Raw genomic sequence first — 28,000 nt, forward strand, 5'->3', positions numbered from 1 at the left:
ATATCATATTTTCCCCTCATACTACATCCCCTCAATTCACTTTAGATGACGGATCGGTTTGGAAACTTACAGGTTAAAGAATAAATAAGTTAAAGGTGTGCCACAGCCATAACATTTTTGTCTGTTTCTTTTTCTACTGGACCATTCGTTAATTTCCAATTTATTAGTCATAATAAAGTTATTCTACGCTATGCCAAAAACTGAACAAGGGTACTGCAGGTCCTAATGGGACTGGCAAACATGATTCCAAGACAAATGTCACCATCAAGTGGTAAAGTTTTGACATTACTCATCAAGGCTCCTCCGCTTCCTAAACATGGCTGTTAAGTAGACCTCTCAGTGGCTTGTAAACCAAACTTTTACACAGATTGAAGCCGCCTATTGGTCAGTGAAAGCAGTCGGTAACTCGAACTCATTTCTGATTGGTTCATCGAAAACCCAACAGTCAGCATGCGTTTCTGAGCATACACTCGTTAGCTTTAGCTCTGATAGTGGTCTGAGTCCGACAATCAACAGGTTAGTGTTTGAGTTAATACATTGTAGTTAGTATTAATTCAAATGCTTTTGCGAGTTATGGTGGCATACTCTTACGTACGTCATTCGTATTCAATTCAAAGTTATCATTTCTTAGTAACCTATTACCCATCTCAGTTTTGATTTTTAGCTTTTGCTAATTAGCATTGAGTTAGCAGGGTTAAGTTTGTTTCACAGAGATTAGCGTTAGCTAGCGACTCCTGCACACTTGTTGGGAGGCACAGGATCTTTGAGATGAACCAACTTTTGCGAATAAGCTTTGCTGTTTGAGCGCTGTAGAGACAATCTCTGCTGCACTCTGCTCTGCAACAAATCCAGTTTAAATGTGGCGGTTTGCATCATTTGTGAAATGACGACGTGGGAGGCGCAGCACGGAGCCAACTGAAGGTAGGTTATGTTGCTAGGCAACAAATACTCCGGAATATAGCACAGGTTTTACACTGACCAAAACTTAAGTCTTTTGTTTTAACATAATAACAATAGGCATAGTAATATACACGACATACCAGCGCTAAAAACAATGAGTGCATACAATGTCAACATTAGCAAATTGGAAAACCTCTGGCAGCTACGTTAGCATATAATTTGTACAGTCAGTTACCATGGTAACACGTCACAAGATATAACGCTAAGCACTTTCATATAAACAACACGGAGTAACGTCTGCTACTGTGGACATGTTCGGTTCTGTGCATCTTAATCGTTGAACTAATGCAACGTTGAAATGCTCCGTCAAACCCGGGTGCTAAAAAACGTTCTAGAGGACGTCCTATAAGGTATGGTCAAGAAAATTAGGGAACATGTAGCTTAGCCTATCCTGAAACGCTGCATATAGCATGACAGTTGTGTTTACCGTCACCTAACGCTATTTTGAAGTAATGAAATACTCAACGTTATGCGTAATACCTCCCTATATATGCAATTGATCACTATGCTGTATATGAGATGAAGCTAGCGTTACCTCACTTTATATAACTGTGTGAGGAACAGTATTTCTGGTACTTAGTTTAATATGAAGCAAAACCGCAGTGAAACAAAACTGCACGGCTTTATAGGCGTCTAATCCGCTTTGCACGTCTTATTTTTAGGGATGGGAGAGGAGCCTGCGGTGATCCTCCAGCACCAGATGAGTGGCAGGTAGTGACGGTGCAAAAGCAATGTTGTGCTACTGTGTACAATGAAGAAGATATTCAGCTTTACTAAGAAAAAGAAACACCCATCTGGTACCCCTGACAATGGGAGTGTGCTTTCTGTTGGCTATGAACTGAAAGACAAGGACCTCGGGAAGGTTCATAAGGCTGCTTCAGTGGGTGATTTGGCAAAGTTGAAGCAGCTTGCTAAAAAGAATGATATCAACCAACTTGATAAGGAGAACAGGTAAGTGGGTTTAAAGCATTTGTTGTCATATCCTTAAAAGTGTTAGTATTTGCTGGATTAATTGCTCTCTACAATATATGTATGCAGGAGTGCATTCCATGTGAATAGTTTATTAAAATGTCAGAAACTTAAACACATTATTTTGGATCCACTTTTCCACCGAGACTCCACTGAGATATAGTTACAGACCTTTCATTAATGCATTGTTTGACTGATGAAAAAAATTTGGCAAATTGTCCCCCACAGATAAATGCATCTCTTAAACATATTTATTTTTAGCGTGTTTAAAATAATGAATATTTTTGCAATGCCAGAGATAAAATGATATTGTGGCAGCATTTGTATATTGTTGAGTATAGCATGCAGTGTGGAATATGTTTTGCATAGCAAAGCTGGCTAGTGGTATTGTAAAACGAACTGAGAACAGCAAACTCAAACAGGTGTTTTAAGCCCGAAGTAACATGTACGTAACACCAGTTGTTTCTTTTCTACTTATGTTTCAGGGTAGGCTCAAGTTAGCATTTATAATTAGTATGTGTCAGAAGTAACTGAGTGGTGTAAGAGGAGTGCATGAGGCAATTTACAGAATGGCTTGTAATAAAGAAAAAATAGCAGCTGAACTTGTCAAAATCTGTAAAATATTATTTATCAGCTCATTTTAAAGTAAACTGTACACATTTAAAAAAATTTTTTTTGTAATTGTCAGTGGAAATGTTTTAGTAAGAATAGGAATACTTGCATATGACAAACTTTCTCCTTTACTATTACAGAACTGCACTTCATATTGCCTGTGCCAGTGGACATGTTGAGGTGGTGCAATTCCTTGTGGAGAGCAAAGCCAAGCTTAACCTATGCGACAATCAAAATAGATCCGCCTTAATGAAGGTAATCCTGGATGGTGAGACTCGAAATCAAAGTGATTCTTAATTTAATGTAAAATATATTGTGATGATCATAGTCGGCTACTTTCTTTGTACATTGTGTTGAGCTTCGTTTCAGGCTTTGTTCTGCATTTGTGTCAATTCTCCACAATATCAGGCAGTGCAGGGCCAGCATGAGCGATGTATGAACATACTGCTGGAGAATCATGCTGACCCTAACCTGGTGGACATCAATGGCAATACAGCCCTACATTTAGCAGCAAACATCCCGTCCATCTCCACTGCTATCCTGCTGCTGGGGCATGAGGCTAACATCAATGCCCAAAACAAGGTAATTCTTTCTTTCCACAGTACCAAAGTACAATGTCTCAGCTTTAGGCCAAACATCAGGACAATGTTTAGCTAATGCAAACTAAGGCATTGTCATGTTCCCAGATATATTTGAATTGTGAGAAGATCCAGCAAGGACACTAGGGGATGGAAAATATTCCCTGTATCTTAATCAAAAAAGTATTCATCACAGCTCATATGATCATACTAACAGTTTTTATTGCAATAACCAATTATGGCCATTAGGGGAGGACCTCTTAGTGACTTCTGGTTTTGAACCACAAATGGTACGCTCAACACCAGACACCATGAAAATAAAAAATTTTGCTGTGCAAAAGATGTATTTATTAAGTGTCTGGATACATCTTACACATTCAGTGATGTGTGTCAGTAGACTGCTGAAAAAGTCTTGTAAATAAAGAAGGCTATTCAGAAATTAAATATCAACATGGTTCTGACATCTATGATATTCCACGTAGAACGACATGTTGTTATTCTGATAACACTTGTCCATTGCATGAGGTTGTTGACTGTAATCCAATTTTTTAGGAGGGATTCACACCCTTAACTGTGGCAGTCCGTGAGGACCATATAGAGATGGCTGAGTTTCTCCTCAAGGAGACTGCTGATGTGAATTTGATGGGCCAAGACCAAAGGTAACAGTGACACGTTTGTGATACACATCTAATAGTTTGATGTTGCTGAATTCATTGTTACCAGCCATGACAGCATGTGGCTGGTATTATTTTTACCTTGTGAGTCAATCTGTCATCATGGCAAAATGTGGTCCTGGAGACATCTACTGTAGCAGGAACTACCACAGAGGTGGTCTTGAATACTGATACCAATACAGATGTTTATGTGTCTGTTTGTCTGTGGACAGATTTTTGTCAGCACAACAGTGTCATAACTGTGCAACAAGCTGTCACAAAAGTTTTACAGGCGTGCATTTGAGAACAAAGTTAAGGCAGAGTTTGAAGATGAGTGTGGTCCGACCCATGATTACTGAGTACTGATGTAATAATGTAGTAATGAGTACTCACGGATCAGAGAGTTAACAGGTTGACAGGCATTGTGGTTAGTGATTCCACCACATGACGTATTCTAATTTACAGTTGGTTATGTTGCTATCATTGGTTTTGTCTGCAGGTCCCCATTAATGATAGCTGCTGGCAATGGACAAATCAGTATGTTGCGGCTACTCTTGAAGTTTAACGCAGATATCACACTAAAGGATACAAAAGGATGGTCAGCTGATGACTACGCAGTAATGAATGGGCATCATCCGTAAGCTGTTCTTGTCTTTGCACTTATTTTCTTAGCATTTCATGCATTTCTTTATGACTTATGATTTTAATATATTCATTTTTATTGTATTCATTAGAAAATCAGTTTTCTACAGTTATATTATTCCTTTTTACTTTCAGATCACTGTATATTCTCATGGCACATTTGCACACCTGAAATCACAGGAACATATTAAGGCCTATGACACTGAAATTTTCTGTCTTGAAATCTCTTTTAGTTGCTCCCTCCTGATCATTGAGCACGGCACCCAGAGGAACGATGGGCCGTCCATGTCACATCTAGGTCCGGGCAAAAACAAGAAAAAAATGCTGTTGGGCAGTCCTTTCCAAGACGTTGAAGCGGGCTTCTCTTTGGGAGGACCAGCCACTGACAAAGATGGTAGGGAAATCACTTTGCAGTGAATGACAGAAGTGTGAGGATATTATTCTGTCTATTCATTATTGACTTTGATTATTTCATTTATTCCTCATGCATTACCCCTTGACTGGATCTAGAACATGGAGCAAATGAAGCAGGGGGAGGTATAACTTTGCTTAGATGAGCTTTCTTTGCAAAATCAGTCAGACGCTGTCAGTTTCTTGTCAGTGTAGATCATTAGCTGTTACTAAGGATGGATATTCAACCTACTCCTTTTAGGAAATGCATTTTTATGCTGCCTAGATTGTTGTGTTTTATGTTAGTTAAGTTAAGTTAAGTCTTGTTTAGCTGAAAATAAGTTCCTCTTCTTTTTTGCAGATTTTGAAGACAATTCTCAGTCAGAGTCACTAAGTCGGTGAGTACAATCTTCTTCTCATGACCTTCAACCTAAAATTTAAATTTACTTCCTTGTTTAAACCACCCTTCTTCTCTCTTCAGGGTTTCAAAAAGTGCTGCAGATGAATGGCCTTCATCTGAAGATGATGATGAATCTGTTTTAATTGAAAAGGTTGGTGCTACTCTTTTTTTTTTTTTTACTTGTAAGTTGTTTTTTTTCCTACATTTTTGATCCAACCTTGATTTGATATGCTGTCTTTCAGAAACCACAGAAAGTAAACCTAAGGAAAATGATTGCATCAAAAAAGGGAGAAGGTACTGAGAATCTTTCAGCATTACTCACTGTCCCTAGTGTCCCTCCATAGTTTGTGGTTTTTGCTAGTAACCTTTTATCCCCGCCTGCCCTGTAGCTTCTGCACTGCCTGACAGATTCTTGAGTGGCTCAGAATCTGAGCCAATTGGTGAAAATAGAGTTCAGAGAATCCCATCCCTCCCAAAGGCTCTACCATCCAGCAACGCTCCGCAGCACCCAGTACATCCTTCTCCCGTTTCCTTCCTTTCCAAAGCACCCCAGATGACTTCCACCCCTCTTCCAAGCTACAGAAAGGTAAAATATTTGTGTTGAAGCTTTGTTAGTTGCATTTATGTGATGTCTTTCTCTCTGTCCATTTTTTCTTAAATGACCAAACCAAGCAGACAGGGCAGCTGAGCAGGGGAAAACCAAACACTCAGAGCAGCCGTCAACTAGTAAAGCAAGATCAGAATCTCATGAAGGAAGCCCAAAGGCAGAGGACTCTGAGGAGGAAGTTGGAGAAGAAGAGGAGGAAGAGGAGGAAGAAGAAGAGGAGGAAGAAGATGATGACGATGATGATGAAGATGAGGAGGATGAAGAAGAAGAAGAGGACGAGGAGGAGGAGGATGAAGAAGAAGACGATGATGAGGAAAGTGAAGATGAGGATGGGGAAGAAGATGAAGAGGAGAATGAATGTGAGGATGAGGAGGATGACAACTATGTGGCTTCTGTCGAGGCCAACGCTATTGAATATGAAGATATACAAAAACCCTCTGTCACTGCTGCCCCAAAGGTTATTGGAAGTGCTGATACTCAAAACATACCTGGTACTGACAACTCTTTCAATAGTGGAACTACTCCTGTTGATGAAGATGTCTCAGAGAAAGATGCCAAAACAGAGACTCAAAATACTGACCTTGTCTGCCCAGCTGAAACAGCAAGTTATGCAATGCCAGCGCCATTAGATGTAGAGGAGGATTGTGTCGTTTCAGCCATTAGAGTAGAATCTAAGTTTTCTGATGAAGACGATAGCCTTGGGAAGGAATGCATATTGCCATCAGACCAAAACATAATTTTAGATCAGGGTTCAACAGGAGGTCGTATACCATCCAGGCATGGCACTGAGACTTCTTCACCTAGCAAGGTTAAGGAAGAAGAGTTTGAGGGAGAAATGGAAAAGGATGATAATGACTCCTGGAGTGATAAACAAAACAGTGGTGATACAGTGTGGAATGACAGTGATTATGAAGAGGATAAGCAAACAGGGGGATTCGGTCGCAATACTGTACTCGCTAAGCACAAAAATGTTTCACCTGAGGTTGGTGCAAAAACTACGGATGGTATGTCTGATGCTGAAGATGATGCTGGATCAACTGAAGAAGTCCTCAAAGAAGGGAAACGCAAGTCCTCATGGGGCTCTTCATTAGAAGACAGTGACACTGACCTACCCAAAGAAGATGAGGTCAAAGAGGAGATGCTTGATGAGAAAAGTGATGTTCAAGCATCAGATTTACAAGTAGAAGCAGCAACACTGCAAGAGAAATGCACATTACCGCAACCAAACGAAGACCTCGCGGATACGTCATGGGATTCTTCATCACCAGTGGTACCATCTCCAAAATGTGTCTCGTCTTTAGGACTATGTTCAACAAGCTCTCCTCAGTCCAAAAACAGACCAGACAAAGCAACAGTAGGTGATTCAGAGTGGGATTCCTCATCTGAAAATAATGACCAAAATGATGAAGCCTCCTTCACTAAAGGTGAAGTGGGGTCACCAGCTTCCAAAACAAATGTTGTAACAGCAGACCAGACTGGAGAGCAGCACTGTTCCGATGGCTCTTTGGAAGAAGATAAAGAAAGTATTGAGAAAGAGTCAAATGACCCCTCGCCTGCAGTGTCACCAGCACTTGAGGATGAAAACACAACCAGAAATCAAATACAAGATAATGATGGTGTTGAGTCAATTCGTCAGTCATCACAAATGGAAGGAAATTTAGATTCAGATGATGATGATAGTAGCTGGGATGATAAAGATGAAAGTGATGAGGATGATGAAGTTTTAGAGTGCGGTGACGTCTTGAACACACAGCTTTCTACCCCAGTCTATTTACAGTCACCAAAGTCAAGGCCCACAAGTGCAATGGACAAGAAGTTAGAAGAAGAAGCTAGAGTAGATGATATTGATGGCGTTGAAGACAATGAAGAGGTTCCTCATTCTGTTATTGATGGAAATGATGAATCAACAGATAATAACAAGCCAGAGGAAGAAGAGTTGGTGGATCTTAAGAGTAGCAATCCCAGCAAAGATGATGAGACAAGTGAGGACTCTGACAGCATGCACCAAAAAGTGCAGTACGATTTTGCCAGGGCCACAGTCAAAGTGTCTGATGTGGGAGGTGATTCTGATAACATACAAGATGGATGCCTGAGTGGAGGCGACAAGCCAGATGACGAACATGAGGCTATATTAACGGCATATGTCCCACTAGAAAATGAAAGTGCCGGTGTTCCTCAGACAAGAGTGTCATCAGATGAACTTGATGAAAAACCAAATCAGGAAAATATTTTTTCCAGCCCATCAACCAAAGAAGACATCACTGTTGGTGAATGCCATGATTCAGACAGGAACACAGTTTCTGATGAAGTGTTACCCCAGACTGACATTGATAATGTAGATTTAGACTCACCTGATGAAGCAGAGAGCGTAGTCATGAGAGATCAACAGCTCACAAGCACTGAAGAACCTGTCATTCAGGTAAAACAGGAACACAACAGGTAGCTCTTAGTTGTACTTTAGCAGTTTCTGTAGTTTAATGTGGTTGTTCAAAGAAGCCTTTAAAAACACTCTAGCTGTGCCAACACTTCATCATGATTTTCAGATGGTTGTTCTTAGCTTGCGTAGTGCTTTTCTGCTCATCAGATATCCCTTGTGGAAATAAGATTTTAAATATGACTAGCAATGTTTTTTACACAGAAAGAAGATTCCACGGAGGATGAGGATGATGAGGAGGAGGAGGAGGAAGATTATGATGATGATGACCATGGTGACAAAGAGGAGGTAAGAGATGATGAGGAGGAAGAAGAGGAAGAAGGAGAGGTCTCAGATGAAAATGATCAGCCTGAAGAGAGTGGAGAGTCCCTTGATGCCATTTCACCTGTTCCTGAGACAGAAGTCTGCAAAGATAAAAAAAGAGGTAAGCAGCAAATTGTTTATAAGGGATGAGTTCAATGTGTTATGAAGAGCTACATTTGCATCACTGAAATATTGGTCCACCAAACTTTACAGTGACCTCAGTGTACAGTATTTATAGGCAGTGTTTTCATTTATAACACCAGCACAGTTCTGCCCACCCTCATAGTTGCTATGGCTACTGCGAACACACTGACAACAAACATTGTGGCACCCATTTACCCCACTTAATATGCTGTGTCTTAGTTATTTTAGTTATAAAATTGTATAATTTTAAATGTATTTCAAATGCTCTTGAACAGTACAATTATGATTTGACTCAACCCTAATGGGAGGTCACTTCATTATTATTTGTGTTATAGACCAAAAAACAAAACAAAACCTGAATTCAGAGAGCTTCCCAAGAACTAGCTGCAACTCTAAGTAGTTGTCATACCTCTGTCTGGTCAGCTACTGAAGTGACTGAGGTCACATTCTGCAGGAGAAGTTGACAGTTTAACAAGATATCAAGGGTTGTGACTCACTCAGTCTGGTTAACAAGATGTTAACAAGCAAGCCAATTTACATCTTGATGTTGATGTGCTGGTATTTTTTTCCTTTGATGAAGATGTTCTTGCTGAATGAGGAAATAATACAATATAATTATTACCATCTATCAAGAATTTGAATTTGATAACAATGTAATAATACAGTAAGATAAAGTAGAGAAGTCAAAAATAAACTCGGCATGAATAAAGATGCATAAAGAATTGTTTTGAATTGAAAAGTAGCACCAGGAATTGAAATCCAATAAAATTTTGAGAGACCCAGAGAGTGAGGTGCCCTTTCCTGGGAGGTATTTTTTTCTATATCTGTTGCCCCTGTTGAATGTATCGTGTACTGTTATGCAACCATTGCTTCTTGTCAAGTGTTTCAGCTTAATTGATTTGCATCTGTTAATAGATTTCTTGTCAGAGCTGGGTCTAGAGAAGGGAGAGGAAGAGCAAGATTCTTGGGACTCTGAGGTACAGCAAGGACAAATTTTTGAATACCACTTAAGATCAGATGTTTGGCATACACATTGTCACAGACTGATTTTCTCTTTTAAGTCCCATTCTGAAAACCCCAATATGCCACATGAAGAGAAACAGAGCCTGCAAACTCAGGATCAAGAGGAGATGTCCCCTATTGAAGAAGAGATTAAAGAAAGTAAGTCTCTGTTTCTTTATTTGTTGTTTTTGTTTTTTTAAGCAATCAAGTCATTCCAGGCACCATTTCATGCTGCAGAAAAAGTGTGACCTTATTTAATGATAAACATAGAAAACTGCTTTTGTGAATTAATGCATGCATTAATTTTGTCTGTGAGTAATGATTGAAGCTTTCTGTTTTTAGTCTAAATATTGTGTAGTATTTGCAATGTATTATGATTGCCATTAATGTAAACAGTCTTTCCAACAATATGTTACATTTCTTTTGTAGACTTGTTTTATATTCCGTCTTTTGTAAGAGGGGAAGGAGGCAATAGGATGGCAGTTCTAGTGCCTCGGAGGAGTGTAGGCAGGCCGAGAGGCAGCCAGGGACAGGGTAAATGAATGTCTTGTCAGAGGTCTAAGGAACAGCATGTTAACCATACCAGAGGCCTTATAATCACCTCATGATCACCATAAGAAAATGCATGCAGCATACACTACTCCATCCTGCCTGCCACCCTTGAATGTCCTTTTCCCAAATTTGGGACTTAAAGGGCCACAGGTTCTACTTTGCTTTCTTGGTTACTGTATGTTTTTGCTGAAATTATAATAATAAGCGCCTACAGCTCTTCTCAGCATTCTTGGCTGACAATGAACTTGTGTCCCCATAAAATGGAACGAAGAATCTAACGCCCTTATCAGACCTGGCATTAACATGGGTGATCTGACCTCAAATGGACAGCTCGAAGTACTTCAGTTCACACCTGGCATTGGAATGCATCTCCACAAGTGTCTTGAGTGACCACTTGTGATAGGATCTTTCTTTTACTCACTTACTTCTCCCAGTCAATATAAAAATAAACACGTACATCATTTGTGTTTGTGTAGAATGCGTTGTTGGTTTTAGCCAGTCCAACTATGACGGATAGGTCCATTGTTCATTATGAAACTGTGTATGAGACTGTGTTAGAGGATGTCAGTTAAGTAAGTGGTCCTTCAATGTTGCCCAGGGTGCATTTGCAGCATTTCATATTGCTAAAAGAATGTGGCCACATGTGGCCAAGACCACCTCCGAACGTGGTCTAAGTGATCGGATCTCAAATGTATCTTCAATACGCCCTGGGAACATTCACACCTGTATTTAGAGCTGTTCACTTGTGATCGGATGACGCAAAGCGCACGGTAATGCTGGGGCTGAACAGGTCCTAAAACCTTGTCTGATGCCTAGCCATGTTACCTACACGCTGATTAACCAGAAGCACATTTGCATGGGAATGCTTTTTACATTGTTCTGGCAAACTATCCCAGCTTCCTCTGAATATTGTTTTGTTTCTTACAGAAGTTAATTTGTGTTGTGTCAGACATAACAGACATGTCTTGTCTCTTGCAGTTGGAAACGATGATGATGAAAGGGAACATGCTGCTAAAGATGATACTACACAGAAAGAGGTACGTTCAGCAACTAAAGGGTATACAAGATAAAAGATAAAATTTGTGACCTGTTGGAATCAAATTGCAATATTTTTCCTGTCTACCAGAGTGAGAAGGCAAAATGGGAACCACTTAGTGTTTTGAGCAAACTTGAAGGAGATAATGAACGAAAGACAGGTAAATGGAATAATCCAGATTCTCATAATGCCAAATGTTGGAGAAGTTATGTGAAGCAGAGCTCTGTGTCTTATTACTTTGTTTCTCTTTACAGATGTAATGGAAGATCTTGGTCTGGGAGACGTTGATGATCTTGAAGGTAATATGACATTTAATTTACTCCTTTTTTTTTTTTTATCTGTAAATGGACCAAAATATTTGTTTTATTCATTTTTTGCCCCTGTTAAACTATGAAATGCAAAATATTTGTGATTAGAGGGTGGTTGCTTTTGATTCTCCAATGCCTTACACAAACGGATTGTAAAAGCTGGGAGAGCAATGGCTGCTGTTTATTGCGAATAAGACCTGACTTTGCAGCTTAGTGCCCCCTGCTGAGTTCAACAAGTGCCCAGCAACACTACAGGGAGGAATTGAAAGGCTTAAATGTATGTTAATATCCTCTGATGCTGTGAGAGTTGTTTACTACTCCACTCCACCACACGAAGGAACAAAATGTTTGGAAACAAAATTGCCAACAATGATGGTGTATCTGGTGGCTGCAGATATGCAAGAAACTATTGTCCATTCTGAGCACAACAGATTCATGAGAGGCCAAATACTACTTTGTATTTGTATGTGTGCGACTTGTAATTCTGCCCCTAAACCCAATGCATTTGCATCTTTTACACTGTTGGTAAATTGCCTGGTACTTAGAGGGTGGCACCCAATATCTGCATTATTAAAGCTTCACTTTCAAATGTGTAGGAACTGCTGTCTTTTTTAAGCTTTGTGATTAATGTGGTACATCTGCTTGCAACACTGACTTTTCCACCCTTTTTTATGTTTCTGTCATCACACTTTTTGAAAGCTCAAAAAGCAGGTTGGTAAACATAAAATAGCTGATTAGATAAGTTGAACTTTATTCACTAGTAACTATAGTTCCTCCTTTGAGACCCCTGTTTGATAGAGGGCATCATATAATAGAGGCACGTGTACTCAAGGTATATATACCTAATGATTATCCCAGTGTAAACTGACTACCCTCAGCAATGTCACTGTTGTATTTTGTTCATTTACCTACAGTTTCTTGTGTTAATGACACAGATCCATCAGACTGGGACTCGGCCAGTACAACCAGTAAGAAAACCCTACCTGGCCGCAGAATGGCCTCCCCTGGACTTGAGGAGTTCCCAGAATGCACCGATCCATCTGTTAAAGAGCAGGATGAAGATGTTACTCCAGCAGCACCCCTGACACCTCACAGGAGCATCAGCTCCAACATGAAACTGTTCAGCACACCCCCTCAACTCATACCCCATCCTCAACCTCGAGCAAGGAAGATGGTGCTTCAGAAACCAGAGAGTGACGAAGGTAAATTGTTGTAAGACTGTTCATGTTCTTATTAATGTTGTCAATGCATGTTTATACCATTCAAACAAAGGACATAAGCACATAATTTTATGTTTCTCTCTTTGACTTGTTCTCATCCAGAATCAGATTGGGAACCAAACAATTTAACATCTTCCAATGCAGCCAAAATTGACAATCAGCTTCAAGACATAGCTGAGCCTCAGTCAGTGGTTAAACCAGGTAAGGCTCACTGGTCTTTTTAAATAGGCCTTTTTGTGCACACATGCCCTCTACTCTGGATAATGACTTTGTCTCCTTAGGTTTTCCCGAACTTTCATCAATGGCAAGAGACAGTGAAAGTAACAAAGACTGTGACGAGCCTCAGCATAAGGTGAGAAAAACACAGAAAATACCATCCTTACCACAATTTTAACATCTTTTTCATCCCTCACTGAATTTGGTCCCAGACAAAACCGTACAGCATCATCCATGCTTTCCCAATCAAAGGAAAATAGAAAAACTCATCATCATGTCGTATAAAAATGTGCATGTTTCCAAGTGGATATTGTTTTTGTAAACATAGTTTTTGCCCCCTTGTCTTCGAATTTGTTTCAGAATTCAAATTATTTGGTTAGCTTCTCTTAAGGTGAATGTTAAAATGTTCCAATATGAAAATGTAATGTAATTTGTTATAATAAGTAGGAAGTGAGTATGAAATGTTGTGTCAATATTGTGTATTTCATTTAAAATCAAAACTTGGTGTTTTGCATTTTTGTCTTGTTTGTGTTGTGTTTTTCCTTGTCCACCCATGCCACCAAAGGAGAAAGATGATGCAGGAGATACATGTGAGTTAGATATAAATAACCCATGCCCATCTGACCGTGTGGGCTCTGACAGAGGAGAAAAGGATAATGACTTTAGAGATCAACACAGTCCTGAAGAAGGAGGTGAACTGCGTGATGATGTCCCATGGGAGAAACGTTACGAGAAGCTCTGGGTAGAGGTGGAGAAACGGGAGGTAAAATCCACCTTCAAGAATGTTGCTGGTGAATTAAAAGAGAAGTTTGGAGAACTGTTTAAATCAAGATGCCCTGCAGAAGATGTTGCAGAAGAACAAGCCACAGCTGAATCTACTTCTGCTGAAGAGTCAAGTGATGAAGAAGAAGAAGGGGAAATCATTGTGCGCCCAACAGCAAGAGCAAAGAGCACTGTCCTTCTCACCATACCTGAGCAGAGGGAGTCTGGACTGGAAGACTCTGTGACAGACTCAGCTGACAACTCTCTGCGTGAAGACAAGATGCAGGTCTGTCAGCCTCCGTCTGTCAGTGACAGCAACATGCTTCAGGAGCCAGATCTGCTCACTGATGATGACGAGTCCAGGTCTCCTTCACCACAACTCGCCACAGCACAGAAAGAGAACCACATCGACCATGCTACCACTTCTTTTTCTGATGGTCGCACCGTACCCATTTCTGATGTTGACTGTAGCTCATTCTTAAAAGATGAGAGGAAACTTGGGCCGTTCCACAAGCAAAGGATGGACTTAATCTTGAAGGACAAAACTGCTGATCTAGGTGAAGCTGAGAAGAACAATGTGAGTTCAGAAGAGGATCCTGAGGAGATCACCAAGTCTTGCCGCCCCTTGCTGAGCAGACGTTCAGCATCTGTCCCAGGTGTCTCTGATGAGGAGCTGGAAGAGGACATGGAAAGGTTTAAATTTGAGGTAGGGATGCTGAAGGTTGTCTTCCTGGATTTGGAGAAAGAAAAGGCCCAACTCCAGAAAGAGGTAGAGGATGGCTGCCTCTTCCATAATCCCTTCTTGATCTCCTCTCTTTCTTTTTTCATTCATGTACTTAATTTCAATTCTTTTTCTCAGCTTTTTCAGAGGGGCTTAACTGGCCACACATCATGACCTCATCTTATTTCTGTCTGTTAAATGTTCACTGTCCATGTCTTAATATTTATTTTCTGTAGGTTTGAATTCAAGTAGAAGAGCATGTTTCTTCCTTCATTGTTGCATCTCCTTAACAAACCTTAAAGACGTGTAGAACTGAGCAAACATTTTGTTGAAGATCATTTGCTCTGCACTCAAGAAGCCTGGTACTGACTTACAGTTAAAAGATTGTTTGGCATTCTTGATTGTAAAAATACTTAACATTCAGTCTTCTGTGTTCTTTAGTCGTGACTTATCTTTCATTATGCATGGATTTGCATGTATCTTTATGCTAAATTCTGTTGTATAAACTTTCAAAGTGACATAGTGTTGAGATTGTATAAATAACAGCCTTCTTTGTGCTTAAAAGAAGTGCAGTTGTGATGATACTTCCTGGATTTTTTTTTCTTTTAATGCATGCTGTGCTTAAGCTAGTCTTTTTACATGTCGGTATTTCTTCAAATTGAGGAGACTCTCCATGGGATGAGTAGATCTACTTTTTGGCCAGCCTTTTGAGTTCTTGGGGGTCTCTGTGGACAGAAAGCAGAGAAGCAAATATTAATTTTGTACTATATCTTTTCTCCAAAATTTCACATGTTAATTCACACAGAGAACAACTTCTAATGTCACTGAGATGACAATGTAAAGAACAAACAGCTCAAGCTGGTACAGATGACACTTTAAGAAAGTAATAGAGAGAGTGTTGAAGTGATGTGGGATTAATAAAGAACCTAATAAAGAATTATATTTTCTTTAGATTCTAGTTGTAGTTTTGGTAAGATCTCTATTAGAACGCTGTCATTTAGTTTTTGCATCGTACCATTCATATCAGGCTAAACATTGATTAGATTTTTCTTTGTTCAGTTATTGAGAATACCACAGTGAGCATTGCAGTGCAGAGAATTGTGCATCCTTACAGTTAACTGAAAATATCGTATCAAATAGAGTAACCACACTAAGGTGTTTGGTCTCAGAAGGGAGGGGTGACACTAAATTATGTATGACAAAGTGTACAAGAACCTGCGCCAAATTGCATCTTAAAAGGCTGGCCCCAACTTGTTTCAGTTAGTATGAATGTGACAAGGCAACTAATTAAATATTATCCCTTGTCTTTTCAGGTTGGCAAAGAGAAGACAAAGACTGCAATGGAGGTGCAAAAATCCCATGCATCCTGGAATACTGGTGGAACGACATTGGAAGAAGTGGGTACTGAGAAACCTGAGACCAGGTTAGGAAGCCTGTCAAGTCAAACTGAAGCAGTTCACCAGGAACAGCAGCCTGCAGCCACCAAGAGGTATGTATGCTCTAGCTATTGTGTATTTGTAGGCCCTGAGCAAATTTCAATTATTGGTGTGTGTGTGTGTGTGTGTGTGTGTGAATATGATTTTTGTAACACTCTTGTTGAGTTGCTCTGAAGTAAATTTATTTTTAAAAGATGCATTCAACAGAAAGAGCCCAGTCTAAACTTTCTTTTACTGATTGCATTTTTAGACCTCTTTCTTCAGCAATACCACCAAGTTCCTTAAGGTGTAGATGACACAACTCATTGATTGTCAGGTTTATTACTCTTTATAGCACCAACAGGGCACCAGCGCAATCACATCTCCCACTCCAGCTGACCTACAATAGCAACAAACAGGAGGGACAAGCTGTAGAGGAGACCTTAAAGCTGGAGCTGGTCAGAGGGGCCCGGCACAGCAGAGCCCCTCAGACCAACACCCATGTTAACGGAGATCCTCTCTCTGTGTTTGACGATAGCACTTTAAGTGAAGTGTCGGACGATGAAGGAAGGTATATATGCAGTATGCCACTTATGTGTATCAATTTCACCTCTCTGTCACTAACCTGTAAGGTGCTTTCAGACTGAACACAAAGTTAATTATACAGGCAGCACAACAGCACACAAAGTCAATAGAAAGAAGGGAGTGAATGAGAACAGACACAGATTTGGTTAAGGCATCTGTGCAAGACTGAAATGTTTTAAACTAAACAAAAAATTCATGCTTATCCGAAACCATTCGTACTTGACTTGATTAACATATAAAGAAACAAGAAAAAAGAGAGAAAGAAATGAGGAACATAAGAGAAATTACTGGAGTTGTTGGTAAGATTTCAGATCATATCTGTGCATTGCTTGGTTGTGACAAATAAACTTCTAAGCTAGACTTGTAAAACACTCCAGTGGTCAAATTTGCATCAATAAACCAAGGTGAAAATTGGCTTTGCTCTTCAGTCTGAACAGACCTTTACAATACTGGTGGTGGGTGATGATTAGGATGCAATACTCCTTGATTTTAATTCTCTGTGTCCGTACATAGTTGCATGACTAACCATTGACTTTCCAAAAATAGAACTGTATACTGCATTATACCATTACACTTCCTATAGCACCTCTGTGCAGCTCTTAAGATGCATATCAGTTTTCCAAATAACCCCTATTTTTCTTCCCTGTGTTTGTTGGGCTCAGGTTGCCAACCAGTGGACAACAGAAAAATGAGGTAAAACTTATGTCAGTAACTGGAGTTAAGTTAGGCTACACACAATACAGACTGAGGGACTGAATAATATCAAGACCACATTTTGTTTCCATGTACAGAATCCCGATGACATGGAGATGGCAGAAGACTTTGATGAACTTACTCAGTCATCAGACACAGCCACAGATGACATCGACTCTCCTGCTTCAGGCTATCGTCATGCATCCCTCCTCATTCAGAACCTGGACTCAGCAACTTTAGGTACTGACTCAACAGATTCAAATGCTAATTTATACAGTAATATGTAATAATTTTTGATTTTTGGGTCTTCAATCAATTCATTCATTTATTTTGCAATATACATGTACACAATCCACCTTTGAAAACAAGATCTGTTGTGTGCTCATTAAGTGGTGAGACTTGGACTCTTATACTCTTTATACTATCTCGCAGACTCGAGAAGCATGGTGAAGCTGCAGAACATTTTCCACGAATATGAGCGCTCCATCCAAAAGGCAAGGAGTCGCCACGGGTACCTGGCAGACAAGGTGAGCCAGCTGGAAATGGAGAGAACGGAGTTAAAGAGCTCTCTAGAGGAAGTTAAAGATGTTAAATCTGCCTTGGAGCGCGACCAGCTGGAATTACAGACTGAAGTCACAAACCTCAAGTGAGAATTACTTCCTTTTCTTGAAAGCAAGAGTACTCAGCACCCCTTTATTGACACTGTCTTGGTCTCTTTTCTTATATTTTTGATTGCCTAATTTATGGATCTTTTTATTTTGTATATTTTAGATTTCAGCTGAAACAGGAGCAGGAAAATCGCCGCAATGCCACCATGATGTACAACACTACCAGAGATAAGCTGAGGAGGACGGAGGAGCAGCATCAGTTAGAGGTTCAGGAGAGACAGAAGGTGGAGCTCACCCTCAGGAACCTGGAGCTGGAGATGAGAGCACTGGTCAACAACATGAAACAGGTACAGCCTTTTATATTTGTTTTTCTGTCCAAACAAAAGTGATTTTGCTGTGCAGTTTTCATTGTATTGATATTGGTTGATGTTCTATTGATAGTTATTTGTACGACTGGTAGAACTTTGAGTATTTTACCAGTAGTTGTTTTGTGCAGTTGTTGTTTGCTGTATATATGATTGTTACATTAGTTGGTTGTATGTTAACCACCCAGCTTGAAGAGGACCACAGTGAGACCCAGAGACTGCTGGCTCAGGAGCGCAGTGCAAGGACACTGCAGGAGAATCTGCTCAACAGCCATCTCCGTAAGCAGCAGGAGATAGAGGAGGAGAACAAAAGAAATATTAGCAAAAGCAATGAGGTAATCCTGGTATTTATCCTGGTATTCATCGTTCTAGGATATATCATAATATAACAGTGATACAGTATGGTGTTGCAAGTAGAAGATTCATATTAATATCTATTACGTTCTGGGGATAAATAATACATTTTGAAGACAAAACTGTAAAAGAAAACCTGTCAACTCGAGGCAATATTAACATGTTTTTTGCTGTTTTCCATAATAGGCCTTGTCTCAGCTCACTGAGGCCAGTGACAGGGAGAGGGAGTTGCTACAGCAGACTGCCACCCTACAGGAGCAGCTGACCATCCTTAGAACAGAACTCGAGCGTTCGCAGGCCAGCAGCAGTCTCAAAGAGAGCCACATTTTAGAGGAGAACGAGGCCCTCAAAGAACAGCTAGAAGATGCTCATCGAGATCTCAAACTCAACAATGAAGCCCTGACCCAAACCGTCTTCAGCTGCAATAACCAGGTGACCACCCTGAAGTCGGAGTTAGCTATGGTAACAACCCGCCTGGAAAATGAGCGACAGACTCGTGAAACACTGGAGGTAGAGGTGGAGTCCTCTCGTACCCGCCTGGCTGGTGCAGTTAAGGAGGCTGAGCGTTGCCTGGCCGCTCACACAGACACAGAAAAAGCTTTGCTCCGAGAGAAAGAGGAACACCAGCGTCTTAAAGACAGACTCACAGGTTAGTAGTGGTTGAAATGGCTGGATAGTTCCAAGCTCAAACTTAAATAACTCACATAAATGTTCCTGTATTTAAAACAAAGCCACTTGTACTTGAGGTGAAACTACACAGAACCAGTAATACTCTTTACCATGACACTGAGGGGCTGTTTGATGAGTTGCTCTGTGTGAGCCAGTTCTGCCTCCTACTGTGGTCTACATTGGCTATAGTGGCTTGTATTTCATTTTGTTTTATGCATCTTTTTGTCCACAATCTTTTTAAATTGAGAGCTTTTTTGTTACTCCTAATACTTTTATTTCTATAGGTGAAGCAGCCAGTCAGCGTGAGACAGTCAGCTGCCTGTCCCAGAAGCTTTCAAAGGCAGAGGCTCGTGCAAACAGTATGGAGAATGAAGTTCATCGGGTCACACTACAGCTGACAGAGAAGGGCCTACTCCTGGATGTCCTACAGCGGGAGAAGGACCAGGCAGCTGCACACGTCAAGGAGGTAGAATTGGCTTTGCAAGCCGAGAGGGAGCTGGTCAGTCGTTCTGGAGCTCGCCAAGAGGCCACACAGGAGCGGCTAGCCCAAGCCCAAAGTGAGGGTATGTTATTACGGCAACAGCTAGAGGAGGCCCAAAACAAAGGCGTTGCAAAGGAGCGTGCTGTGACTGATGCCCAAGAGCGCTTCAGTGACATTCTGTCCAAGCTGCGCTCCGACTGCGAAGAGAGAGTACAACTAGTGGAGGAGAGAAATAAGGAGGTCGCCAGTAAGGCTGCTGATCTCCGAGATCAGATCTACAAGTTAGAGGAGGAGAAGAACGAAAGAGAGGTAAGATTAGAGCTCTGCAGGGGGTAATAAGATTACCTAGCCTCTTCCTCCAGACCCACTTTTAGCCTTTCTACCAAACGGCAGGTAAGGATATCCCTTTATATCTATCAACCTGTGCTTTCTCTGGATTCTGTCTGAGCGCAGACCAGTCTTAGGCAGCTGCAGCAGGAGCTAGCTGACTCACTCAAGAAACTGTCAATGAGTGAAGCTTCCCTGGAGGTCAACACACGCTATCGCAATGACCTGGAGGAGGAGAAGGCCCGGCTCCTCAAAGACATGGACAGGCTTAAAGGAAAGGTAACAGCAGCGAACACTGACACCTTGTGGCAGCATATTCTCACCACATCTCTGATGCCAGCTGTGTTAATGATTGTGCAGCAAACACCTTGAGTTGAAGCGGAAATTAGATGGCTTATTATCACTATTTTAAGGTGATACAGTTGATCAGAAGAGGCAATAACTGTCAGTATGTATATTCACTGAATTGACAGTTAAGTAAACTGATAGCAGGGCTGATGAGGTGGATGCTCTGTCTCTGTCTAGCTGGAGGAGAGTGAAGACCAATATGTGCAGGCTGAGAGACGTATCAACACTCTGAAGAGCAGTCTTGATGAAAGGGAAAAGGAACTCACCATGGCTGCTCAGAAACTCCAGGAGGCGCTGTCTGCCTCAGCAGCCTCTGATACCACCATCAGACAGCTGGAGGAAGCTGTGCAGAGGTATGTACAAACACATGCTGTCCACACACACACACTTGGAGCTGAGAGATTGATTAGTTTATTTTCTTTTATCAGATACCACATATACTAAAATAAATAATGTAAAATGAAGTTTGTAAAATAAGACAACTCCATATCGCAGAAATAACTCTGTTCACTACTATCTAAAAGCATTTTCAGCCATGAGTCAAACTATGTTTCAATATACAGTATATGAATGTGTAATGCAGAGTGTCAATGTAATGTCAAATTAGGCTCGAGATAGAGAATGCCAGGCTGGAAGCGGCTGCAAAGCAACAGTCCAACAAAATTGATGCACTTCAGAAAGGGGCTCACGAAGCTGCCATGGTAAGTGCAAAAAACCTAATCCAGTAAATTGCACACACACATGTACACAGGATCTCAATGGTGCCATATCTACTCCTTCCCATATCTAGCATTTACAATATGTCAGAAAAAGTATAGTGAAATCTCTTATGTAATCAAATAAATAAAATTATAAAGTCTTTTATTATATTTTAAGGTATCCAATCTTCTTCCAGCTATCTGACTGCTCACCTGGAGGAGGGGTTGGTATTATGGATGTAGGCTTAGTTTCTCTGTGTGGGTTTAACTCTGTTTTTAAAAGAATAATATAAATTGACAATAATCCTAAAATCATACTGTGTGCATCTGCAAAATCAAAAGCACTTGGGCTTTGTGGGTCTTTTTGTACAAGTCGGAATCCAAACTTAAAGGGGAAGTAATAGCTTTGTGTGGGTTTGGGTTTTTCTTGGTGACGTCAAAATGTGTTTTCTCTCTTAAACCTTAGTGTGTGGGATCTTTCACTCCTTTTCTCAAGCTGCATGATGCATGTTACTTCCTTTAGTCTAAAGTGTCCTTTCAACTTTCTAAAATGATGTATGAGAAATAAAAGAGCAGCATCACAAACACCTTCGTTTATAACTTTTTACAATGATCTTCTTGTTTCTGTAGGTCAGAGGTCATTTGGAGGACTTGGTTGCAAACCTCCAAAGCAGTAAGATGACTTTGGAAGACCAACTCAGTAGAGAGGTTTGTGACATATTTTGTTTCTGTTCTAAGAAAACCTTAATCTTAGATTTTCCTTTTCTTACTCTCATCCTATTTTCTAGTATTTGTCTATGTAATTAACCTCAGATCAGGGAGAGCAGGGAGTTTCTATATTTTTCAGTTGCCAGCCAAATAAGAAAAGTAGCCCGTTGAGGAATATTTGCAGAAGAAAAGTATTTTCCTGTCGTTGTTACCTAAACTATCAGACATTTGTAAATTATAACCTGTGTTTTTTTGAAATACGAAACAATTTTGAATTCAGGCCTAAAACAAAAAAGTAGTAAAAAAAAAAAAAAGGGGAAGCTTTGAACAACATGTTTCTTGAGGCAGTGCAGTGTACAACAATATTAATAAGAAAATAAGAACCAAGTACATTTGAGTCTTCTCAGATTTTCTGATACTTACAAATTTAGTAATAAACACAATATTAATATATTTTCTGTAGAACTAAATTCTAATTCTGGTGTAAAAAAACAAAACAAAACATAGATCAGGTTAAATGAGAAAAGGGCCACATTGTTCCAGCATGTTTGAGACAGAGTTTCTCAGAGGTCAGATGATCAGTTGGATGTTTAGCCAACTGATCAAACTGAAATTTGATCATTGTTACAAGCTGACTGGAGCTTTAAATATTCACAACTTTATCTTTAATTATCATTGAATTATTATTATCATTAATTATTATTAAATTATTATTATAATTTTAATTGTAGCCTCTGCCTTTCTCTTTCTTAGGTCCAGAAGCAAAGCATGCTGTCTCACACAGCCCAGGACTCTCAGGCCTTGTGGGAGGAGGAGCTGAAGAGTCGCTCTAAGTTAGGACTGCGCCTGGCAGAGCTTGAAAAGGAAAAAGGAGAACTGAGCACCCAGGTGATCATAGTGATGCATTTGCATGCACGCTAATATTATTATAAATGATAAATTACTTAGTCTCCCCTCATGATAATATATCATGATGTTCCAGATGACAATCGAGAAGAAGAAAGCCAAGAAAATAGCAGAGCAGAAGAAGGCTGTAGACACTCGTCTGGATCAAGAGATGAAGAGAAACACAGAGCTTCAAAAAGAAATGTACAGGTGACTCCTGTCCTCCTCCTCACGCCCTCCTCACCTGTGGCAGTGCCTTCTCCTACTATTTAGACACAACTAGGATCCAGTAGAGTGCAGTCTTTCCTGGCTTATGTGGCTGTGTCACACTGATGTCTGTATTTTTTTTTTCTCTTAAACTCTAATACTATTAATGTTTAAGTCATTGTGTTTGTCTAGTGTTTTTGTTTTTGTATACTCACTTAATTGGGACTGATTTGTTTGTTATTCTTAGATTTGACCTTATTTTGTTGTTGTAAGTTTTTGTGTCTATGTGTTTAAGGCTGCGTACTCTATTGAAGACTGCAAAGAAGAAACTGCGGGATCAGGATACTAGTGGAGCTGAGGTTGTTTCTCCTATGAGCAGTCTAAGGATGGACCAGGCCAGACACAGTCAGGCAGAGGGTGGCTTTGGTCGAATGAAAGAAAAGGTTTGTCTGTCTGATACAGCACTATGATTTCTGAATTAACCCCCAAATAATAAACCACTAGAAACTTTGTCTTTAGCGACCTCTTGGGTCCCTTACATGTAGAGTGTAGTGTCAGCTGTTAGACAATGGCCTCAGACCTTTCCTCTGTCTTAGGTGGATGATCTGCAGGTGCAGCTGGATAAGGAAGCGTCTCGTCGCAACCAACTAGAGAGGGTGAACGGGGAGCTTAAGGATCAGCTGGCCTCTCTGAAGAGCTTCAGCCGCAGTACGGACCAGCTGGAGAGGAGTAAGAGGCAGCTGGAGGAGGAGGTCTTGGACCTGAGACGCCGAATGGAGGCAGCACAGATGGAGCAGAACCAGGTGGAGCAGTACCGCCATGATGCAGAGGAGAAGGCCCGTCAAGAGATACAACAGAAATTGGAGCAGGTCAACCTCTTCCTGCAGGTAGGAATTCTAATCTGGAAATTTCGTTGGTTTCATGACACTGTCAACAACAGTTACAGAGTGCACAGTGGAAACAATACAAAATATAAATTAAGTCTAAAATAGACTTAGTAAATAATAATACTGACTAAAATGATAACAAGATGATAAAATAAAAATGTATTTAATAATTCATTTGCTGTGAATATAAAGTATGAATTACATCATTGCTATGAAAGCTACTATATGTACATGTCTATTAAAGCATCACTGAGTCTGATTGAATATGATTGTGTCTGTTTGTGTTCCAGTCCCAGGCAGCATCCCAAGAAGCATTGGATCAGATTAAAGCGGCCAACGAGGCTAACCTGCGCTCTCAGCTGGAGCAGAAGATCCAGGAGCTGGAGGGGGAACTGGGCCGCACCCGCAACGCCCAGCAGGACAGCCTTAACCAAAGAGAGTCCACACGCACTGAGCTGGAGCGATACCGCCAACTCTACTCTGAGGAGCTGCGCCTCCGCAAGTCCCTGGCTGCCAAACTAGAGAGGTGAGACCAGCTTGTTCCCCTCAACTGATATCGATCAGTTTTAATGTTAATATAAGTGCCCGATTTGATACAGATCAACACTTGTGTAGTATCATGGTATAATTCGACAAAGGCAACAAACCTGTATTGTATCAGTGATCTTTACTATGTTTTCATCCACAGGGCCAACAGTCGACTCGCAGAAGCAAATTCCAAGTTGCTCAACGAGCGCAGCAGGTCTCTTATCACCAGCAGCATTGCAAATGGAAGCCTTGGAGGGCCCTCACTGGATGTGGGCGCTTTGGCTTCACCGGCAAACTATGGGGCCTCACTGGGGCCCCTCAACAGAAGCCTTGGTCTGGGAATCTCCCTTCTCAGCCCTGCGACTGAGGGACAGAACAGCAGGGTGGAGGACTATCTGGCCAAGGTCTGTACAGTCATTAACTGAGACACTCATTAGCTCACACAGATTACAGGGGAATATTCTTTATATAGACTAGTTCTTTTAATTTGGGCCATTTTCATTTCCATGGCATCATGGTTGTCAGCGTTGTTATTGTGTAACTGGTGGCGTTTTGTTCAAAGATGTTGCTTTTTATAGAGCAGTTAGTGTGTTGTTATGTTGTCATAACTACAGAAGCGTATTACTCTGTGGGTTTTGAGACATTACGCATCAAACATTTCAGATTGTGAGAAAATGGAATTATAACAAAGATAGGTATGAAACTGATGTGATGGCTTTCTAAATTCTCTTAAGGCCTGTCTTCCCTCTCCAAAGCACCCTTCGGAACTCAAGTTATTTCTAATCCTTGTATTATTTTTTTTCTTCCTCCTACACATTGTTTCTTCTTCACTCTATCTCTAGTCTTTGTGGTAGTGGGACTTCTTCTAACTTATCTTCTATTTCTGACTCTTTTAGCTTCTAGCTCAAAAGTCTGTCTCTCATCTGTCCTCTCTTCAGCCAGACTCATAACCAGGTGTGTAGATGTGTTAAGCTCAGTGTCTGATTGGCTGCTGTTCCCTTCACCCTGCTGGTGGGCTCATATTTATAGTTCTGTTCACATCCAAACCATAATGTTCCCAATTTGCACAGTGAAAAAAACAGATAGCAGACCAGCAAAGTTACGGAAAATTCAACTGAGCTTTCCCCAATACTGCATTCAGTATTTGTTTTTCACATGATGAAGTATCAACCTAAAATTACAGCCCTCTTATCAAATTAATTGTCTGAAGTAGAAATGTAAGCAAGAAAGCAAGCAGCACTTTATAGCACATTTCACTCTAGGTGGAAGCACAATGTGCCGCACAAAGCATGAATTATCATGCATGAATCAGCATGAATGTACATGAAAGTTATTACTATTCTTTTAAATTTCTGTTACAGTAGGCCAATTAATTGCAGAGCTATTTCCTGGCTCATCTTCCTAGAATTACCTAATTAAGGGATGCGAACAGTCAAAAATAAGTCAAAGTTGCAAAAATAAAATTCAGAAAGTAAAGAATAACTGAATTTCACAGCTGAAATGTGCAGGATTGCTGGTTTTTGCATTTTGTGGTTAGCAACATGACTGACTGCCAGCAGCAATCTTAAACCCTCGTCTTTGATTCTCTGCTTTGAGTTGACTTTCTTCATGCTCCAAAGTTGACTGGTACAGTAGAGATTATGTAGCTCCATTCTGTCTGTTGTAACGTCAATTATAGTGGTGAAGCTTAAACACCATGTATGTGTTTGATCAAATCAAATCTGGTTCATTTAATCAGACAACTCCTCATTACAAGCACGTGTTAAAGGACTTAACACAAAAACACAACCTACCTGGATTGAATGAATAAGCAATCAATAAAATGTGGTAATCTGTTATCTAAGACAACACAGGAGCGCAGTGCAACACACAAGACAGAGTGTTGTACTATATATGTATATAGGAGAGACATGACAAGCATATCTGCATGTTCTGTGAACATATCACCAACCATGCTTAGAAACAACAGTAAAAGTTTAACAGCCTCATTCCTGACTTTGTACCTTTGACGAAGAAAATGTGAAGAGAAAATTCATTACAAAAATGAACTGATAAAAAAGAAACTATATAATGACATATAGTAAGAAACAAGAAGTAACTGTACCATCCACAAAATTCCATGTCTCTGTGTTTGTGTACATGCATGCATATGTATATAATGTATGTGTGGGTGTACAGGCACATCTAATTATACATGTATAACTCAATACATACAAATCTGGAACAATTACAATTTATATGTTGCATGCACATCTTTTTTTGTTTTACATGTCAGATATCAAGAACATGCATTTATCATTAGTTTAAATACATCTTGTACAGACTATTTGAATAAATTATGGAGGCATGTGACTTAAGTTGACCATACTGACATGCTTGCAGTAAGATTTAAAAGGCAACATCAAAGAGCTCGCAGAAACTCGACACGAAAGCAGAGCTTGCATGTTTGGCATGTCCTGCTGTGTTTCACATAATAGTCCTGATTTCTGTGCAGTGATTTTCCACTGTTCAAGTGTTTGTCATTAAATGTGTTGCCATTTACCATTGTGTTGTGTTTGGTGGTGAAATATCATCTGTGCATCCTTTTTTAAAATGTTATTTTATGGTAGTATTTTATTCAGTTTATTTTAGCTCAAGTCGAACTGCAACTTTTTTCTTTTTTTTTTTCCAGATGCAGAGTGAGTTGGATAGAAACATATCAAGGGAATTAATCAATGGTGAGTGCACAGCAGGCAGAAACAAATCCTGTCAGTCTTATAAAGTCTAATGAAATAGATGGTATCAGTAAATGTCTTATAGCAGCAGCTTCATGTTGTGGTCTCTCTCTGGTCCTCAGCCACAGCAGAGCTGGACGTCGCCTCGGCCCGTATGTCCCCGGTAGGCTCTGCCTCGAGGGTGGAGCTGGATCCCGTCAGCAGGGCGACGCAGCAGTACTTGGAGGTACTGAAGAAGAACAATATGATCTGACCACATATCACAGCTGCTTTTGCTCAAACTCAAACATTTCATTTCAGCCATTTAAGCACCAACTTTAAGGCCAAAGCCACAGCCCAGTCGCATAACTACAAGAATCCAACTTTGTACGTATCTACTCCTCTATTATAAAAGAAAGCAAACATAATGCACATTGCACTTAACCACTCAGGAACAGGGCAAGAGTCATATATATATGTTGCATTATTGATGGGTACAATTAGAGAGAACCTTGAAAGTATTTGTTCCTTCTGACTTATTCTGTTCAATCTGTAGCTGTTTTGTTTCTATTAGCACAATATATATATACAGAATCGTGGTTTGGATTTTTTTGTGAATATTGGTGTTGCTAAATTTGAATTTATAAGTATTTGACGTATGCATCATTAATCATTTTTGCCAAGATATTACATTTGGTACGTGCCATCAGATGGTGCAATATCTGTCTTGGTTTCACTTTATTAGACTCGTTGGCATATTGTGTTAATGGTTATTTTATTTATTCATTTTTTTTAATGAACTTGATATACTTGAATAAGACGTGCTAGAATAATCTCTGGCTATTGAAACAGGGTGACTGACTGCATTTGTACAACTGTCATTTTAGCTTTTGCTTGGCTTGTTTTTAAGGCCACCAAAAGTGAAATACACTCATTTTCATTCATAAATACTGTAACAAAACACATAAGAAAACCTTTATGATGCATGTACATTACAGAAGACTCTAAAGTTGTAAAATAAAACTGTAGAAAACCCTGAA

The 28,000-nt window shown here is 40.2% G+C and overlaps 1 protein-coding gene across 4 annotated transcripts; it reads left to right on the forward strand.

Annotated features, from left to right (window-relative positions):
• The first annotated feature begins 473 nt into the window (after positions 1-473).
• Positions 474-28,000, forward strand: LOC111650424 (alanine and arginine rich domain containing protein). Of its 4 annotated transcripts, none has more exons than XM_087172314.1 (45): positions 474-921; positions 1,623-1,911; positions 2,682-2,796; positions 2,950-3,123; positions 3,672-3,778; positions 4,272-4,409; positions 4,648-4,808; positions 4,925-4,951; positions 5,166-5,202; positions 5,286-5,355; positions 5,447-5,498; positions 5,594-5,790; positions 8,450-8,669; positions 9,608-9,669; positions 9,754-9,853; positions 10,124-10,228; positions 11,225-11,283; positions 11,373-11,442; positions 11,537-11,581; positions 12,526-12,792; positions 12,913-13,011; positions 13,092-13,162; positions 13,592-14,494; positions 15,823-15,998; positions 16,280-16,495; positions 17,172-17,202; positions 17,301-17,442; positions 17,635-17,848; positions 17,974-18,157; positions 18,364-18,510; positions 18,716-19,178; positions 19,483-19,988; positions 20,133-20,285; positions 20,532-20,707; positions 20,962-21,055; positions 21,250-21,276; positions 21,683-21,760; positions 22,514-22,648; positions 22,743-22,855; positions 23,148-23,295; positions 23,449-23,739; positions 24,030-24,265; positions 24,428-24,671; positions 26,939-26,984; positions 27,104-28,000. In XM_087172314.1, the coding sequence occupies exons 2-45, from the start codon at positions 1,712-1,714 to the stop codon at positions 27,232-27,234; spliced, it is 7,230 nt and encodes a 2,409-aa protein (XP_087028440.1). In that variant the 5' UTR covers positions 474-921; positions 1,623-1,711; the 3' UTR covers positions 27,235-28,000. The 4 variants fall into 4 exon arrangements, with proteins under 4 accessions (XP_087028440.1, XP_087028443.1, XP_087028442.1 ...); XM_087172317.1 differs by lacking the exon at positions 5,594-5,790 and adding an exon at positions 5,877-8,230; XM_087172316.1 differs by lacking the exon at positions 10,124-10,228.

This window comes from Seriola lalandi, unplaced genomic scaffold (genome assembly GCF_002814215.2).
Source record: "Seriola lalandi dorsalis isolate HSWRI2012SDOR001 ecotype SW California unplaced genomic scaffold, Sedor1 jcf7180002052274, whole genome shotgun sequence".
Classification (NCBI taxonomy): Eukaryota; Metazoa; Chordata; class Actinopteri; order Carangiformes; family Carangidae; genus Seriola; species Seriola lalandi.